Below are 17468 nucleotides of genomic sequence, written 5' to 3' on the forward strand. Positions count from 1 at the left end.
ACATATCAAGCGGACCCAAGAGCCTGCCAGCCTCATTCACACAAACGACCTAAGGGGGATCAGGAGGACGACTGCCCCGCCATGTGGCTGACCTGTGTCGAGGCCACGCAGGCCCAGTGGAAGCTGAGCGGCGTCTGGTCACCGTCCTCCAGGTTGGGGTCATAGGACTTGCTCCCATCCAGCACCAGGTCCTGAGAGTCTGACCACACACGGTAGGAACCACCCTCGACAATGGGCACCAGGCGCTCAGGGGCCACCGTCACATTGGCCTGGATGCTCCGTGCCAGCGGCGTGTCCCCAAACGACACCACGAACACAAAGCAGTAGTGGCCCACAGGCAGCACCATCCGTGGCACCACCAGCTGGGGCCGGCTCACATCCACACTGGGCAGGGTCACCCGGGCCATGCGCCCAGGCCGCTGGCAGCTGGTGGCGCGGTACACCTCCCAGCGGTACTCAGTCTGGTACGTGACGCAGTCACGCAGGTCAACGTGGGCCTCCAGGTAGTTGCGCTGGGAACGCCGCATAAGCACCTGCGGGGGCAGGGCCACATCCACCTCGGGCTCCCTGCAGGCCAGCACGTGGACGGTGACCGTGGTCTGCGCCACAAAGAAGCTCACCAGGTTGGTGGCGTTCACCTCCACACGGTAGTCCCCAGGCTGCAGGTAGTAGTGAGCCGCCCAGGGAACCTCCGTGTCCTCTGCCAGGGCCCCGTCCCCAAAGTCCCAGTGGTAGGCCACACGCCGGGGGCTGGGGCTTGTGGCAGCCTCGAAGCGGGCCGAGCGGTTGGTGAAGCAGCGGCCACTGCGCAGCGCCACGTGCTGAATGACGTCCTGGACCTCAACCACGAGCGTGTGGTTCATGCCGCCCAGCTCGTTGAAGGCTCGCACGTGGATCTCCAGCTGCCCCGCGGCCACGGGGGTATAGGTGACGTCGCGACCCGACAGGATGACCAGCGAGTCCCCCTGGACCTTCTGCAGCGAGAAGTACCACGCGTAGGCAACACGGGAACCCCGCTGCACCCGGGCCGTGAAGTTCCTCTCGGCGCCCGTGGCAATGGCCGGCTCGCAGCAGTCGGGCACCTGGAGCCCACCCACGGCCTCCAGCACCGAGACACGCACCTGTGCCTGCACCCGGCTTACGTGGTTCTCGGCCTGGATGCTCACCGTGTAGTCCCCGACCCGGGGGAAGCTGCGGGAGAAGTGGGGCCCGGGGAGCACCTCGAGGCCAGCCCCGCTGACCTGTAGGTGGAAGCTGACGGCCGAGCCGGCAGCCAGCAGGATCTGAAAGTGAACCAGCTGCCCGGGCTCCACCACCTTCCTGCTGGCCCATAGCACCAGGCCCACGATGGGCTCCTCCACCGTGAGGTTGTGTGTGGCCACGACCCAGCTGACCGCGTTGGAGGCGTTGAGCCGAATGGAGAAGGTGCCGGCGTCGGGGAGGACCATGGCGATGTGCTGGCCATGCCTGCTGCCACCCGGCACGGCCCAGCACCAGCTCACGTTGGTGCCCGAGGCCAGCTGCCCCCAGAAAGGCACGGTGGAACTGGCCACCACAAAGCTGCAGTCCAGTTCACCGGCCCTGATGCTGAGGCCACTGACAGGCACTTGCACAGCCACCTCAATGCTGGCGTTGGCTGAGCCCAGTTGGTTCTTGGCCGTGACTGTGACCAGGTGCAGGCCGGGGCTGGGAAAGGTGTGGGTGGTGGATGGCTCTGGGGTCTCCCAGCCCAGCCCTTCCTCCAGGGACCAGGTGTAAGTGACACCACTGCCACCAGCCAGCTCAGCACGGAGGGCGACACTTGCATTGACAGCCACCGGGTTCGGGGAGGCGGCGGCGGCCAGCCACCCCACAGGCTCCACAAAGTTCACGGTGCGGTTGGCCGAGGTGCTGCCCAGCATGTTGGTGGCCCGCAGCTGGACGTGGTAGGTGCCAGCCTCGAGCACAGTGAGCGAGAAGGCTTTGCCACTGCCAGCCAGGGCCAGGCCACTGTCCCGCTGAGCGGTCCAGCTGTAAGAGATGTTGGTGCCATCCCTGACTGCGGCCTGCAGCTGCAGCGTGCGGTTGGTGGGGAAGCAGCAGCTGCCGCCGCCGCCCACCACCTGCAGCCCCTCGATGTGCTGCAGGACATAGATGAAGATACTGTCCTGGGCGACGCCCACCTCATTCTCAGCAGTGACAATGATGTTGAAGGTGCCGACAGACCGGAAGGTGTAGGAGATGGTGGAGCCCCCAGGGATGGGTGTGCAGCGGTCACAGAGGACCCAGGAGTAGTGCACGTCACTGCCCGCCTCCAGGGAGGTGCTGAAGCTCACACTGCCATTCAGGGGTACCACCGTGCGGCTGGCGTTGACGCTGAGCCCCCGCACGCGCCGCTGCACGGTGACATTCAGCTGGGCTTCCCCACGGCTCACCTCGTTCCAGCCGGACACCCTGACGGGGAAGCAGCCCGTGCTGCTGTAGGCGTGGGTGACCGCAGGGCCCTGGAGCCGCCCGCCATCCCCCAGATCCCACAGGTAGGTGGCGGGGTGCCCGCGTCCCACAGCAGAGAACAGGTAGGGCTGCTGTAGCTCCAGCACGTGGGAGCCATTGACCCTGATGCCTGTGAGATCCACGGGCTCCTGCACCTCCACGAGTGCCGAGTCGTTGGCGGCTGAGATGTTGTTGGACACGGTGACCGTCACCAGGTAGGAACCTGAGTCCCAGTAGGTGAATGTGGCCTCAGGGCCCCCGACGCGGGCAGCAGCATCCTCGGTGCCGAAGTCCCAGGTGTAGCGGTAGGGGAATGGGGGCCAGGCGCAGGCAACTAGCCGGGCTGCGTCCCCGACCCGCACGAACTGCCTCTCGGGCCGCACGGTGATGTTGCCCACCTCGGGCTCCACGCAGATGCTGCTGAAGTAATGTGCCTTGTTCACGTGGCTCGACAGGACCAGCGCCAAGGGGAATGTACCGCTACGTGTGAAATTGTGCATCACTGTCGGGTCCCCTCGGACGGTTGTGTTGGACGAGCCGTCCCCGAAGGTCCAGTCGAAGATGTAGTGGGTAGGGTCCCCAGTGACGTGGGCTGTGAGCTGGGCGTGTGGCTGGGTGGGGATGCAGGCCGTAGGGTCGATCCACAGCACCTCCAGGACGAAGACCTGTACGGGCAGGCTCCGGGCCAGGTTTCCAGTGGGGCTGGACGCGCCCACGGTCACCGTGCAGTTCTGCGCCCGCAGGTACACGTGCTCTACCGTGGCCTCAGGGCCTGTGAGCACCGTGCCATCCCCCATGTCGAAAGTCCATGTGACGTTGTCGCCCGAATCCAGGCTGGCGCTGACCACCACGGGTGCACCCTGCTCCACGGCTGGGCTCAGGCTCACGGTCAGGCCACGGAGTTCCTCGAAGACACGGACGCTGATACTCGCCACTGTGCTGCTCACCGTGTTGTTGACCTCCAGTCGGATGTGGTATGCGCCGCTCGAGGCGAACGTGTGGTTGACCTCTGGCTGGGGCTGTGTTACAGCTGGGGAGCCATCCCCGAAGTCCCACGTGTACAGGACACCCCCAGGCGAGGGAAGCGGGTGTGGGAAGAAGGTGACAGGCCAGCCAGCCACCAGGACCCGGCTGCCCGTGGCCACGGCCATGGCAGGCAGGGTGGCGCGCACACTCACAGGCACCTGCTGCGTCAGGTTCTCGAAGGTACTGGACACGAGCAGGGTCAGGTTGTATTCACCTGGCAGACAGGCCCAGAATGGGGACGGGGCCGGAGCCGCCGCCACCACCTACTCAGCAGAACCCCTCCTAACCCCGTGCTGTGGGCAGGGGCCTGGGGTGGGGGTGAGGCGCAAAGCAGGGCCCCAGTCATAACGAGAACAGAGAACGCCCTTGGACCCAGGCCCAGGTGCTCTCAGCACAGGGCGAGACGCAGGGCTGAGGCAGAAAGATGAAGATCGACCGTCTCCAGGTACGAGTGCCCTTGGGGTGACAGGGCAGGCATAGGTGCAGGGCTGGGATCATAGGGGCACCACTGTTTACTCTGCATTTGTGTGTGTGAGGCTTCTGGAATTTCAAAAATGACTAAAAGGAACCTTCCCTTCTCCCCCAAAAAAGGCTCAGGGGAGGAGTCAGGAGGGGATAGAAGGGTCCGGTTTCTGGCCGGCAGACTTGAATCATGGGTCTCAGAGGCCTAATCCACCCCTCAACCCTGGACATCCCTTCTTCACCCCAGTGAGGGCCCTGCGCCATCAGCCCAGGCTGGATCCCGGGAGGCAGGACCAAGGGGGGCTGTCCCCCAGGGAGGGGCTGTCCCCGGGGCAGGGCTCGCCCAAGCTGGAGGCTGGCAGGGCAGCAGGCCTGCCCCTTACCTGGGACAGTGTAGGTGTGTGTGATGTTGTGCTCCACCAGCACCTGGGCCACTGTGGGGTCTGGGACCTGGAAGGACTCGTTGTATGGAGGCTTGAACTGGCTGATCACCTGCTCCCCATCCCCAAAGGACCACCTGCCAGGGCAGCGAGCAGGCGGTGAGCAGGCTAGGAGGGAGGGGTAGGAGGGAGGGGTAGGAGGGAGGGGTGGGGAGGGCCCGGCTGTAGTCCCTTTCCTTGCACCTCCTTTCAGGGTACCACCCGCCCTGCTGCAGCCCCGCAGCCGCTCCCAACGTCCTATGTACCCAGCACGTCCTGACAGATGAGGAGGTGGAGGCTGGGGCCCCACCCAGGAGCCCAGCACACTCACAGAAAGGCCACCTCCATGGCCGAGTCCACCAGCACATCAGCTGCCAGCACCAGCGTGGCATTGGGGGGCAGCACGGGCGGCACCGCAGACACCCGCAGGCCCCGCATCCTGTGCATCCGCTCGACGGTGACGTTGTAGTTCACGGTGACGTTGCTCACATGGTTGGAGGCCGTCAGCTGTGGGGACAGGCGGCAGTGAGCAGGCCACCAGCCGGCCACAGGGCAGCGTGGACAAAGCCCCTCCCCGCACTCACCCACAGCTGCCATGGGGTCCTCGGGAGCAAAGCAGAACAGAAGGCACAGGTGAGCAGCGGACAGCCCAGCCCCCGCCCCCGCCCCCCTCCACCCTACTCTCCACCCTGTGCCCACGCCCCCCGCCCACCGAGAGCTTGAAGACTGCGGCGCTCTGGTAGATGACGTTGAAGACCACATTGTGGAAGGTCAGGGACTGCTTGTCATCAATGGTCCAGCGGAAGACCACGTCTGAGCCAGCCTCCACCACGGGGCTGTATCTCTGCAAAAGGGCACAGCGTCAGCTGGCCATGGCCCTGCCCCAGCCCAGGGTCTTTGGGGGAACAACTGTGCCCTCAACCCACGTCTATCCGCCTGGACATAGCTCCCTATGGGGCTTCCCTCTAGGCTAAAGAGGCCACACAGTGCAGGGCTGAGCCTGGGCTTGGTTACATCCTGACCTCTCTGTACCTCAGTTTCCTCATCTGTAAAGTAAACCCAACACCCGTGACAAGAAGCCAACCTACCTCAGTCTGTGCACCCCCATCCCAGGGCTCCTGCTCAGGCCCCCGTAGCTGGACAGCACAGTGCCATTTGGGAAGGCACGTGAGTCTCAATGGGCCTCATGGTTCTGGATGTTTACCTGAGTCACCTGATAGAACAGGTGTGAACAGGGAAGCCCGGGGAAGGGGATACAACTGCCCAACAGCCCCTGTGCTAAGGCTGCAGAACTGGTGGCTGCCTTATGTGAGGTGGGTGCTCCCAGAACAGGGACAGGGACAGCCCCTCCCGGAGTGGCACCGACAGTGGCCGGGGGGCATCAGACCCCAACCTCAAAAAGCGCTCACTTTAGCCAGGTGAGAACACAGCAGGGCCCCGAAAACACACCCAGGATCAGCGAGGTCAGAGGTGGGTGAAGAGCTTGACAATTCGTGCAGGAAATGTGACAGCAAAAAGAAGCGTTTTCAGAGCAACTGTTTCACAGGTGACTTCCCAGTAACTTAGGAATTAACGAAACATCTGAGGAGCCACTGAACAGGACCTGCCCAGAAACTGACACTGAGCCCACTGTCCTCGGCGGCCAAGTGCTCTCCTCGCTGGGGAGAGGCCGCCCTCTGCATAGGCACCTTGTCTCAGGGCGGGGCGGGGGGGGGGCCCACACTCACCACCAGGACGCCCTGCAGCACACGAGCCTCAGGGCTGGGCGTGGCGCGGAGACCGCGGATGGGCTCCTCAGCCTTCACCCGCAGGCTGAGGTTGGCCTGGCCAGCACCGTTCTCCACCACAACTGCCAGATCGTGCTCGCCCTCGCTGAGCCCAGGCAGCGCCAGCACCGAGAACAGGGTGCTATTGGCCTCGTGGGCACAGCCGGGCACCAGGGCAGCCACAATGGCAGGGCAGGCAGCCTCAAAGGGCGCACTGACGTTGCCCCCAGGCCAGCGTGCCGTGGCCGTGGCGTTGGTACCGGAGTCCACCTGGAGCACCAAGGCCGAGCCGTTGGTGGGCATGTAGAGGCGGCCGTCGTAGAGGGCCGGGTAGATGGCCCGAAGCCCTGCCACCGGGGAGAGCACGTTGAAGCTGCAGGACAGGTTGTGCCTGGACACGCTGTTGCCCACTGTGGCCCTGACCTCATAGCGCCCCGGCCGCCGCAGCCCCGGGTTGGGGCTCAGGCCCAGCAGAGGGGTGAGCCGCTCTGTGGCAACAAGCAGCCGCAGGGCGCAGGCAGGGCCAGCCGGGGCCGCCTCCAGCTGGGCAGGCAGGTGGGCCAGCCAGGCTGAGACGTTGGTGGAGAAGTATGGGGCCTTGGAGCCAGGGATGCCGAGTGCCGGGGGGCAGCGCAGGAGGGCGCCCGGTCCGGCATCGTGCTGCAAGCTGATGAGGTCACCAGGGAGCAGGGGGCTGTCCTGGCCGTGGAAGGTGACCTACAGGAGAGGGGGGTGGGCCTGTGTCAGGTCCTCACAGTGGGTCAGGGACCTGTAGGCAGCACTGGGCCAGGGGCTCCAGCGGGCGGCAGAACCCCCCTGGGGTAACCCAGAGTCACCCCCTACAGGGGTGTCAACACTCCTCATTCACTCACACACCATCAGGCTTCACAGAGGTCCCCAAGGCACTCAAGATGGGGACAGACGGAACACACAGGGCAGAGAGGATGCAGGCAGGGGTGGGGCTTCCCCAGACAGGGGAGGGACTTCTGGACATTGGCCAGCCTTGCCCAGAGAGGGGAAGAGTCCTCCTTAAAAGGCAAGTGCAAAGGCCCTGGGGCGGGAGCTTCTCACGGTTGGCAGAGGAGGAGAGCACTGCCGAGGCGGGAGGCGGGTGGGTTGGGGACCTGGAGGGCTGTGCAGAACAATCTGCATTTTGTTTGTGTTTGACGGGGAGGCAGAAGGCACCTAGGCCAGTGATACACACCGAGTACTGGGCGGGGGGGCCCGCAGGCACAGAGAAGAGGAATTCTTTCCACAATGCATAGGAGATCCCAGGGAGCCCCAGCCCTGATGTGGACCCGTTGGCACAAGCCCGAAGGTGGCAGGGGGCGTCCAGAGGCAGGCAGATGTTGGATCTGGGGCACGGGTGTCCTTCTGGTGTGCACGTAGGGATGGGCTCAGTCCTGTTTTCCAGGGACCTACTCTGGGGCTCGCTGCTGTTTCCTGGGGCCCCTGCAAGGAAAGAAGGGGTGTCAGGTACCCCAATTTGCTAACAGATCATAAGGACGCCCTGCTACGATGTGAGGTCTCGCCAGGCAGTGTACCCGTCCCCCACCATCACTCCTCTAACCCTCCCCACACCAGGCCAGCTGACTGACCCCAGAGAGTCCCCAGCCCCAGCAAGTTCCCCACCAAACCCATCCTTGGGATCCCCAGCATGAGTTGGCATCTCTGTGGACCCCACTCTGTCCACCTTGATGCTGGAGACCAGTCCAGTGGGCAAGGGACCAGCAGACACCACAGTGCAGAGAGGCCGCTCGAGCCCCCCAAGTCCCACTGCCAGGATGGAGTCCCACCTGTTCCTCGCATGGCCCGATACACCTGCAGCCGCAGCTGGACAGGCCCGCTGAGCTCCGGGGTCCCGAACTCGGCAGCAGTGAGGAAGGCTTCGCGGCTCGGGCTCAAGCCAGGAAACACCATCACCTGCCAGGGCAGGGGGGCCACTCAGCTCCACCAACCCCGGCCCTCAGCCGGCCCAACCCCGATGCCCAAACACCCACCAGGTCAGAGGGGAGGAGCCACCAGATGGGCCTTCAAGAGGCCCCCACTGGCCTCATTTCACACAGTGGGAGACAATGTCACTCAGGAGAAAAAAATCAGGTCAAAACCATCTGTGAGCAACAGGAATTGTACCTTGATTTCTAAAAAATCCCCAAGCACCGAGAGAAAAGGCTCAGGAGCGTTCAGGGCTCTCCCGATGCCAGGCCTGGGTGCTACTCCCCTCTGCACTGACTCTACTGGACACAGAATGTTAATAACGCCCAGAAAAAGGCTTCTTGTTTTTTAAAGGGAACTGCAACAGCCAGGGCAAGAAGCCTGGAAGGCCAGCCTACCTCAACGGGCTCCCGGGGGGCTGAGAGGGCCTCCTGCTGCACCAGGGGGCTCAGGGGCCCCTGCAGGTCCCCACTGGGTGCTCCCACGAGGAAGTTCTCTGCATCCCACACAGGGCCTGGGGTGCAAGTGTGCAATGAGGTGCTGTTCCCAGACCGAGGAGGAGTGTGTTGGGGGCCCAGGGTGGGGCCAGACCTGGGACTGAGCCACGTGGCAGTAGCCCCTGGCTCCCTCCACCTGTTTTGTCCAGCGTGGGCTCAGTCCGGGACAGTAGACACTCACCCAACACCTAACGAACACTGAACAGCTAAGGAATGAACTGGGGTGCCAGGGGCAGCTGTCCTGGCCAGGATGGGAGGAGCTCCCGGGGTGGCCAGGGGACCCTGTATGCTTTGGAGGAGGGGTGTCCTGGGCCAGGGCACCAGGTGCTCCCCAGCCTCCCAGGGGCCCCAGCGCACCTCCGGGCCGCAGCTCACAGACGTAACTGTGCGGTGCCGAGCACAGGTCCGTGTTGCACTGCCCAGCAGGCCCGAGCCGCACGCAGCGCTCAGCTGTGGCGGGGTGCGGCTCCCCGGGCAGCCAGTTCTGGCAGCTCTCCAGGCTGAAGGCCTCACCCTGTGGCGCTGGGCCCACCTCTACCCCCTCCACAGCTGAGAAGCCGATCCACACGTCCAGGCTCCTGCAGGCAGACAGAGGGAAGGGCAGGCGCTCGGGGGCTCCCCGGAGACAAGCACCCCTCCCTCTGCCCTCTCTCTGGGGGCACCCTCCTCAGAGCAGCCTGTCAGGCAGGCTCTGCCTCTGTCCCCACTTTCCAAATGGGGAAACTGAGGCTCAGACATGACTTGGCAAGCAAGGCCCACACCAATGCCCACCCAATCACCCATCCGATGGGGCCAGGGGCCCAGCTGAGACCCTCATGGGGCTCCACCTCACTCTGGCCCAGGGCCACGTAGACCTGTGTGTGTCCGGAGGTGAGGCTCCAGGTGTGGCATTTGGGGACCAAGACACCCACATATCAGCCGCCAAACAGGCTACTCCCCACAGCTCTGCCAGGGCAGAGAGACCCTCCTGGAGGCAGGGCTTGTAGATACAAGGACAGGGACAAATATTGGGACAGGGTCAGACAGAGGGACAGGCAGCAGGGGTGGCTGAGGTGCTGTGGTCAGAGCTGGGTGCTGGGGCTGCATTACTACCTGCGAACCAAGTGACCTTGGGCAAGCGCTTTGACTGCTTTGGGCCTCTATTTCCCCTCGGGAAGTCCAGGGTGACCCACAGTCCAATCAGCCCCTTCCCACACAGGGACCCTGGGAGAGGAGGGGGGCCAGCCTCCACCCCATCCCGCCCCCCAGCCATGGCAGGTGCTGAGGGCTGACTAGAGACCAGGCGGGGCCACCTATGGTGACCACTACAGAGCACACGCCCCCACAGGCCTGGGCAGCCAGAGTGTCCAAGAGGCTCCTCATGCGTGGGCAGCGCTTGGCAGCAGTGACCACCCAGGGGGGAGCAGCATGAGGAGCAGGAGGAAGCGCAGCCACCATGGTCACACCAGAACCTCCCCTGTCCCTGCCAGGAGGGGCCCAGCAAGGGACAGTGGGGGAAGGATACAGGGCCGGGGGTGCACCTCCCACAGGGGGCACCCCTGTGTCCACATCTGTGCCGAGAGAGCGGATAGGAACGGCCACCCACGAGCACAACATGGCTCCTCATCCCCAGATCCAGGCTGGCTGGCCGGACACAGCACCTCCAGATACCCCAGTGTGCTCATGCTCCATCCCCACCCCAGCATTCTGGGGACCTCCCCCCACCTCCCAGCCTCTCCGAGGACCAGCAGCATTTGGGCAGGCACCTGGTGACGCGGGAGACCAGGAAGTGCTGGACGGCAGGACTGTCCACCATGGCCAGGGCGGCCCCGGCCCAGGCCCGGCACTGCTCCTGAGCCTGCAACCAGGCCGCCTTCTCCACCACCAGGCGGTAGCAGCGTCCGTTACCAGGGAAGATCTCAGTGTCCGAGGGGCAGAGCGGATGCACCACTGGGGGGTCAGAGGGCAGAGAGACGGGGCATCGATGTGTGCCCAACCAAGGCTGCCCCACCCACCCCGACTCAGGCCCAGGGGCGAGGCGGCCCCACCTCGGGCTGGCTCCTCGCCCAGGGCCACGATGCTGTAGGTGGCCTCGAGGCCGGAGCCGCCACGGTTTCGGACGCCGAGCTTCAGGGTCTCGTCGCTATGCACAGAGGCCAGACACATGAGCTCCAGGGCTATGGGAGCCGCCTCCACCCGCACCTCTGCCCAGAGCCGAGCAGAGCCGACCCCCAGGGCCAGCACAGCTGTCACGGGATAGCGCCCAGGCAGCACATAGTGGTGAGTGGCATCCGGGCCAGCAACGTCCACCTCAGGGGAGCCGTCGCCGAAGTCCCAGCGCGTGGAGCTGACTGGCAGTGAGGCAGTGACGTGGAAGGCTGCAGGCTGGCCAGAGGCCAGAGGTCCTTGGGGCCCCACCAGGGCAGCCCCTGGGGAGGCAGGGAAGATGTTCTGGAGGAGGGTGGGTCCCCGGCAGGTAGGGGTGGGGGGCAGTGGGGGGCTGGAGCAGGAGGGTAGGCAGGCCGAAGAGGCATTGGGAGGCCGGGCCAACCCGCACAGGCACCTGCCCTGCTCTGAGAGGGCCGCGAGGCCCTGGCCAGCCGCGAAGCAGAAGGCGCTACAGGCCTCAGGGGCCAGCGGGCCCTCGTGGGCAGCTGAGAAAGCCACCAGCGCCACGGCGCCCGAGCTGTCGTCAGGGACACAGGCGACGTACTCCTCACCTGGAAGGGGCAGGCAGGCTGGTCCCTAGGGTGCACTCCACCCCATTCTACATCCCAGATCACATCATCTCCGACCCTCCAACGGCTGTGTGGCACTCACCCCCACCCCCAGGCTGGTCTCCCCGCCTCCCGCCCACATGGTCCCCTGGTCCAGAGGGCCTCCCTGACCCCTCCCCCAGTCAGTCTGTCTCAGCCCCTGTAATTATTTCTCTCATGCAGCTGTTCCCCGATCCCCATCTGCCACCCTAGGCTGGAGACCCCTGAAAACCGGCAGGGTTCCCGCCGACTGCTTGGCCAAAGCTGCCAGGCAGGGAGGGAACAAGTGTGTCCCGCCCACCCACACTCACCACAGCCGCTGTCCAACAGGGGGCCGCTGAGGAGGGGCCGGCCGGCCAGGGGGCCGGGCCCAGCGCACGTGGCCGCCTCGGGCCGCACCACGCGGACCTGCTGCTCCTCTGCCCAGCGCGGCAGCCAGGCCAGACCACAGTCACACTCCAGCGGGTTCCCGCTCAGGTTTCTGCAGGGGGCGGGGCAGGCTCAGAGGGCAGGTGTGGGGGCCATGGGCCCAGCTGCCGACAGCCACCAAAACCAACAAAACTTACATTTCACTTAAATTAAATAAATTAGCAAATATTCCTTCTTCTAATGTAGAAAGCTTGTTGTTGCTTATGTCCCTGGAAGAAAGGAGAGATTCAACAGGGTCTGATGCGAGCCCCCTTAACCACAACAGTGACAGGCAGCCGCCACCTGCCCACTGCGTGGAATCCCACAGCGGCCCTGGAGGGGACACTCACAGCTCCGTCAGCGCCGAGAGGTTCGCCAGAAGCCCGACGTCCAGCGCCCGGAGCAGGTTGTGGGAGACATCTCTAGAGTGCAAAGCAGCTGCAGGTCAGTGCTGGGGCCCAAGGCAGGGCACAAAGTCCACCCGGGCCCACCTCAGATGCTCTCCAGCTGCAGCCTCCCACCCTCTGAGCTCCCTCTTCCCAGGGCCAGAGGTGGAAGACCTGAACGAACTCTCATCTGGAGAGCCCGAGGCAGGAGAGAGCTGGCCCCTCAGCACTCCATCCATGCCCTGCCCCTTCCCCTCCCACCCCCTGCCCCCTCGCCCAGCAGGACTGCACCATGGAGGGCAGGCTTCACCCCTCCACACACGGTTCAGAGCACACAAGGCAGCCCAGGGGCTTCCAGGGCCAGGGGCCCAGCTGCTACCAGCTGGAGGGTGGGGGGAATGTGGCACAGACCACACAAACGGGAAGGGGGCTCTGGTGGATGACCCCATAGCAGAGCAGTACTGACAGCCTGTGCTAAGTCTCTGGGGTCTGGGCACCAGAGTTAGAGCTGGATCTCCATAATCCCAGGCCCTCAAGCTCAACAGAACCATATCAGAGAACCGAACACAGTGCAAGACACGGGAGAAGAGTCACAGGTTCTCAAAGCATGAAACTATGAGCAGAAATAAAACATCAAAAGCCGAAAGATCCAACTGCACAAAAACATGCAACTTCCACACAAAATATCATAAAATCAGAAAACAAACTACAAGCTGGGAAAAGCACTAGCAATTTAGATGATGGATTAAAGGCCCATAATCCCCCTTCCACATATGCTGTTAACAAACCATAAAGAAAGCAAGCTACTCCAGGGGAAAAAAAAAGGCCAAAGATAAGAATAGGCAAGATTAACGAAAAATATACAAATGTCACAGATACACAGAAAAACATCCGGTCTCATAACAACTGGAGAAAGACCAATGAAAACAGCACAACAGCACTTTTTGTCTACCATCACCCCCAATGCAGGTGACGTGGTGGTGACACACCAGTGACTACACTCCAATGATTACATGACCCCAGCCCCTCGCTAGTCTTTCCGAGGATACACTCTCTAGCCAACAATTCCACCTCCCCGCCCGGCATAGAGGTGGAGGCCAGTCGCCTGACTTGTCCACCTCCTGGGCAGGGACCCCGGACCAGCCTGACTCAGTGGACACCTCCAGTCGCCGCTCCCCCCAGGCCTCCCTGTGCTCCCACAGGTCTACACCTCCTGCCATAGTCTCCAAACTGACGAGGCCTGGGCCTCCCACCCTTGGAGCTTCTGCCCTTCCAGGTGTCACTCTGGCCCTCTGATGTCCCCAGAATGCCTCTCACCAGGCCTGCCCTTCCCACTGATGACCACCCAGTCATACAGAGGCCAAAGGTCTGTCAATGCCTCCTCCAGGCCTATCTGTCTCCAGGTCCTGTCAACCCAGCTCCTAAAACATTCAGACTCCCCCACCCTACCCAAGCCACAGCCTGGTCCAGACCCCCATCCCCGGGCACCCGCCCAGCCTTCACAGTCCCTCTAATCCAAGCTCCCGTGGCAGCCTGAGGGGTTTCCTGAAGCCCAGCTCCATCAGCCACCCTCTGGAATGGGTTTTGCTCTCTCCCGCTGCCCCACATACAGCAAGAACTTAATAAGAATTGGCTGGTGTGAAGACAAGGCCCTCCTGGAAGCCAGGGGCCTGAGTGCCAGCCCAGACCCCAAGACCATGCCCAGGGGTGATGCTGGGATGCCTGGTATGATACCTCTGCCTGGCTCAATGTCCAGGACCACTTCCGGAACGAGGCTCAGGAAATGGCCCCCACCCCAGCCCCTGACCACTGCTCCTTCCTGGGGACCTGCTATCCACATGGGGCCTCATGGCCACCTATACCCAAATACTGGCTGGGGGCCAAGGGCTGGGGGCCAGTTCTCAGTCGGGCTGCTCACGTGATCTGACTTCCAACACAGCCAGGTGGCCACCTGGGGGACTTCTGGAAGGGCACCACCTGACTGCAGGTGACATAAGGGAAGCCAGGCCCAAAGGGGCTCCTGTCCCCCTCCGGCCCCCACCAAGGGGGTGAGGAAAGGGGGACTGTGGACGCACTCAGCTAACCCCTGGGAGCCCGGTCTCTCCCTCTGCATAGGGGGCAGCCATCGGGAGACTTGGCGCTGAGTGGACGGCATGTGGACATGACGTGCTCAGCTGATGCTGGCTGCAGCCTGCCTGGGGAGGCAGCAGGCCACAGGCAGCCTCCAAATCATAAGGCCTCAGGCAGGAGGGTACAGGCAGTAGGTGGGCAAAGGTGGGCAAGACCAAAGTTCTCCCCTGAATCGGAGGCTTCCTCAAGAGGGGCTGTGAGTAGAACCTCAGGCACAGTCAAAAGAGCTACATAGCTGCAAGGGGCAGGGTCCTTCCAGCAGCAGGACCTCTGAGACTGGACGGGGGTCCCACAGGGTCAGGGCTGCGACTGGAGCTCCTGCTGGGACCAGATGGGGACGGAGGCTTCAGCCCAGAGGACCTGCAGCCCCACCGCTGCTCTGACCAGTGGCCTGACCGTGCAGGCTGGGGGGACACCTGGTTTGGCAAAGGTTCTATCCCGGCAACAAGCGCAAAACGGCAGTGTGGGTGCCACCCAGTAATGCCGCATGCCCTGAGAGTCCGACTGCTTTGGGCACCAGCACAGCCACATGCACGCCCCGAGGCACAGCCGTCTTTCCCCTCGCCCATGAGATGTGACAGGAGCTGGTCAGCAGGTGTGGCTCACACCCCCGCTTAGCCACAGAGGCAGGAGAAACGCAGCTGCAAGATGCAGTCCCCCCGCTCCCCATGACTGTTCAAACTCAACTAAAGAAAGCGCTGGAGGGGTGCACGGTAATAACCCCACTCCTGAGAGCAGGCAGGCCCCTCCATTTCCCACACTTTCATTCTGCTCTTCAAGCAGGAGAAAGTCGGTGCAGGCGGGGGCAGACAGGATGCCCAGCGGGACCTAGAGCGGGGGCTTCAGAGGGGAGCAGACGGCGAGGGGCTGGGCAAGGGGGGCCAGCACCCACACCAACCTGGGAGGTCAGGGCAGCAAGGCCTCCTCCACTCCAAGAAGCGGCACTGTCCACTGACAGTGGGCTCAGGGCCGGAGCCCCGCCCCGACTCGCCCGAGCCAGGCGCCCCGGACAACCTCACTGAGCAGCTGGGTTTCCCATCTGGATACTGGCGGGTGTGCGCGCGCACACGCAGGTCCCTTCCCCCAAGGGCTGCGCGACAGGGAGCACACGCCCAGAGCATGGGTCCCAGGAACTCCAGGAGCAGAGAGGTCCTTGGGGGTCAGGGGACATAGTGACGGGACCCTCTGGCAGGGTCACCTCTGCCCCTCACAACGGAGCCTAGCTCCCCCCTTCCATCTGGCGGTGCCACTGGGTAAGCCAAACTGGGTGCTCACAAGCAAGCCAAGAGCAGTGGGGGAGGCAGCAGTCGGCCTTCCTCCGGGGTGCACCGTGCCCTCCACAGCAGCAACCCCCCCAACCCCAGCCGGCCGATCCAGCACACAGACTGGGAGACCAGGCCCAGCAGGATATGGGAGACATGGGATTTGCGTGTGGCATGGCAGCTGCAGCCGCCCAGGCCTAAGGGAGCCCATGGCACCTGCGCATCACTGTGTTAAGCCGCTGAAGTTCGCTCAAAGCCTTCAGTCTGTTGCTGAGGAGCGAGCAGGATGCCAATGCACGGCCGCAGAGCCCTGGATTCTTAACGGTTGGCGAAGAGTCCACATACAAATTCTTTGAGTTTATCCTCATTGATCCGTTCCATAAAGCTACAAGAAGGAATCCTGACACCCAGCGGATCACCAAAGCATGGTGGGGCTCTCGCCGTGCAGCCTGGAGAAGGCGCAACGCTCTCCAGCACTGCTGATACTGCTAACGGAAGCAATGCTTATAAAACTCCTACCTAATAAACAATTTGGGACAGTCTCATATGCTTTAAAAAAAAAAATGAGAGAGAGACACACACACATGGTGTCTCCCAGTACAGGCCAAGGCCCTCTACCACTGCACACGAGCATGTGTGCCCAGAGGTGGGCTGCTGGGGCACCCACACCATCCCCGGGGTGGGGTGAGGCAGGCCAGGAGACCAGGGAAAGGCAGACAGACTCCACCCAATGTCAAGTACAATGCCCCAAGTGGGGACGGCTGTGCCATGAGAAACTTCAGTTAGACTCAAGCAGGGGCTCCTCTGAGGCTAAAGGGAGGACAGCTGTGGAATCCGTGCCTCTGAGAAGCCGGGCTGCAGGGGCCCAGAAGCAAAAGCCCTAGGCAGTCAGATGATCCAGAGACGGGGACTGGAGGACAGTGGGACACAAGGGTGAGTGCAGGCATGAGACACCCACCAGGGGCACCAGGGACAGCTCCCCAGCCAGGGCCTCAAGCAGAAGAGGAAAGAAGGAAAATCCCTACAATGTTTTTCCACATCCCATTTTCTGGAAAATCCATCATTAGCGGCAGCTGCTGGGAGCCATCTGCGGTGCCAGAAAAACCAGGGCAGGAGGAGGGAGCCGGGTCTACCTCAGTGTCCCAGCCAGCGCCCACCCTGGCAGGACACCATCATCCCTGGCCTTACTGGCCCATGGCTCTTGGCCATCCTGGGCCCAGCTAAGTCTTCTATCTTGGCCTGGCCCAGCTGCCCCCGGGAGGCTTTCCCCCTGACTGACAAAGACAGCCTCACCCCGTCATGGGTGCTGGCCACGTGCTCCCCATGCTCCCAGCCCCAGGGAGCCCCTTCTCCCCAGGACTCACCTGGGCCTGGTCAGGGCCCATGGTGCAGAGAAAGACCCTGCCCGGCAAAGCTCCTGCAGCCTGAAGGCAGAACCAGGACAAAAGCCAGGTGCACCACCACAGGCTAGGGCTGCCTGGGAACATCCGTAAGGGGCGTGCCACGGGTAACAGTGTGGCGGGGGGGACAGAGAGGACACTGGAGGAGGGGCTCTGGAGGCAGACACTGGTGGAGTCCTCACCCAGCCTCAAGGCCCTGAACAGCCACTTTTCCACATATCCATCTGCTTTTTTAAAAAAATAAATTTATTTATCTTTGGCTGCGTTGGGTCTTCGTTGCTGCGCGTGGGCTTTCTCTAGTTGCGGTGAGTGGGGCTACTCTTCGTTGCAGCGCGCGGGCTTCCCATCGTGGTGGCTTCTCTTATTGCAGAGCATGGGCTCTAGGTGCACAGGCTTCAGTAGTTGTGGCAGATGGGCTCAGTAGTTGTGGCTCGCGGGCTCTAAAGCGCAGGCTCAGTAGTTGTGGCGCATGGGCTTAGTTGCTCCACAGCATGTGGGATCTTCCCGGACCAGGGATCAAACCCGTGTACCCTGCATTAGCAGGTGGAGTCTTTTTTTTTTTTTTTTTAT

At 63.0% G+C, this 17468-nt stretch overlaps 1 protein-coding gene across 7 annotated transcripts in view; it reads right to left on the reverse strand.

Annotated features, from left to right (window-relative positions):
* Positions 1 to 17468, reverse strand: part of PKD1 (polycystin 1, transient receptor potential channel interacting) — a 48008-nt gene that overhangs the window by 19367 nt on the left and 11173 nt on the right. For all 7 annotated transcript variants that reach the window (XR_009497775.1, XR_009497776.1, XM_059898838.1 and 4 more), the window contains exons 2-15: positions 12071 to 12142; positions 11879 to 11950; positions 11624 to 11793; positions 10605 to 11276; positions 10323 to 10506; positions 8935 to 9155; positions 8479 to 8594; positions 7942 to 8068; positions 7350 to 7597; positions 6107 to 6862; positions 5092 to 5223; positions 4711 to 4886; positions 4344 to 4477; positions 93 to 3712 (exon numbers count right to left, since the gene is read on the reverse strand). Coding sequence is in view for 5 of the 7 variants with exons in the window: in XM_059898838.1 (XP_059754821.1) it covers positions 93 to 3712; positions 4344 to 4477; positions 4711 to 4886; positions 5092 to 5223; positions 6107 to 6862; positions 7350 to 7597; positions 7942 to 8068; positions 8479 to 8594; positions 8935 to 9155; positions 10323 to 10506; positions 10605 to 11276; positions 11624 to 11793; positions 11879 to 11950; positions 12071 to 12142 (6700 nt within the window). In the remaining 2 variants the exon portion in view is untranslated. The remainder of the gene's footprint in view (positions 1 to 92; positions 3713 to 4343; positions 4478 to 4710; positions 4887 to 5091; positions 5224 to 6106; positions 6863 to 7349; positions 7598 to 7941; positions 8069 to 8478; positions 8595 to 8934; positions 9156 to 10322; positions 10507 to 10604; positions 11277 to 11623; positions 11794 to 11878; positions 11951 to 12070; positions 12143 to 17468) is intronic.

Source organism: Balaenoptera ricei, chromosome 15 (genome assembly GCF_028023285.1).
Source record: "Balaenoptera ricei isolate mBalRic1 chromosome 15, mBalRic1.hap2, whole genome shotgun sequence".
In the NCBI taxonomy this organism is placed as follows: domain Eukaryota; kingdom Metazoa; phylum Chordata; class Mammalia; order Artiodactyla; family Balaenopteridae; genus Balaenoptera; species Balaenoptera ricei.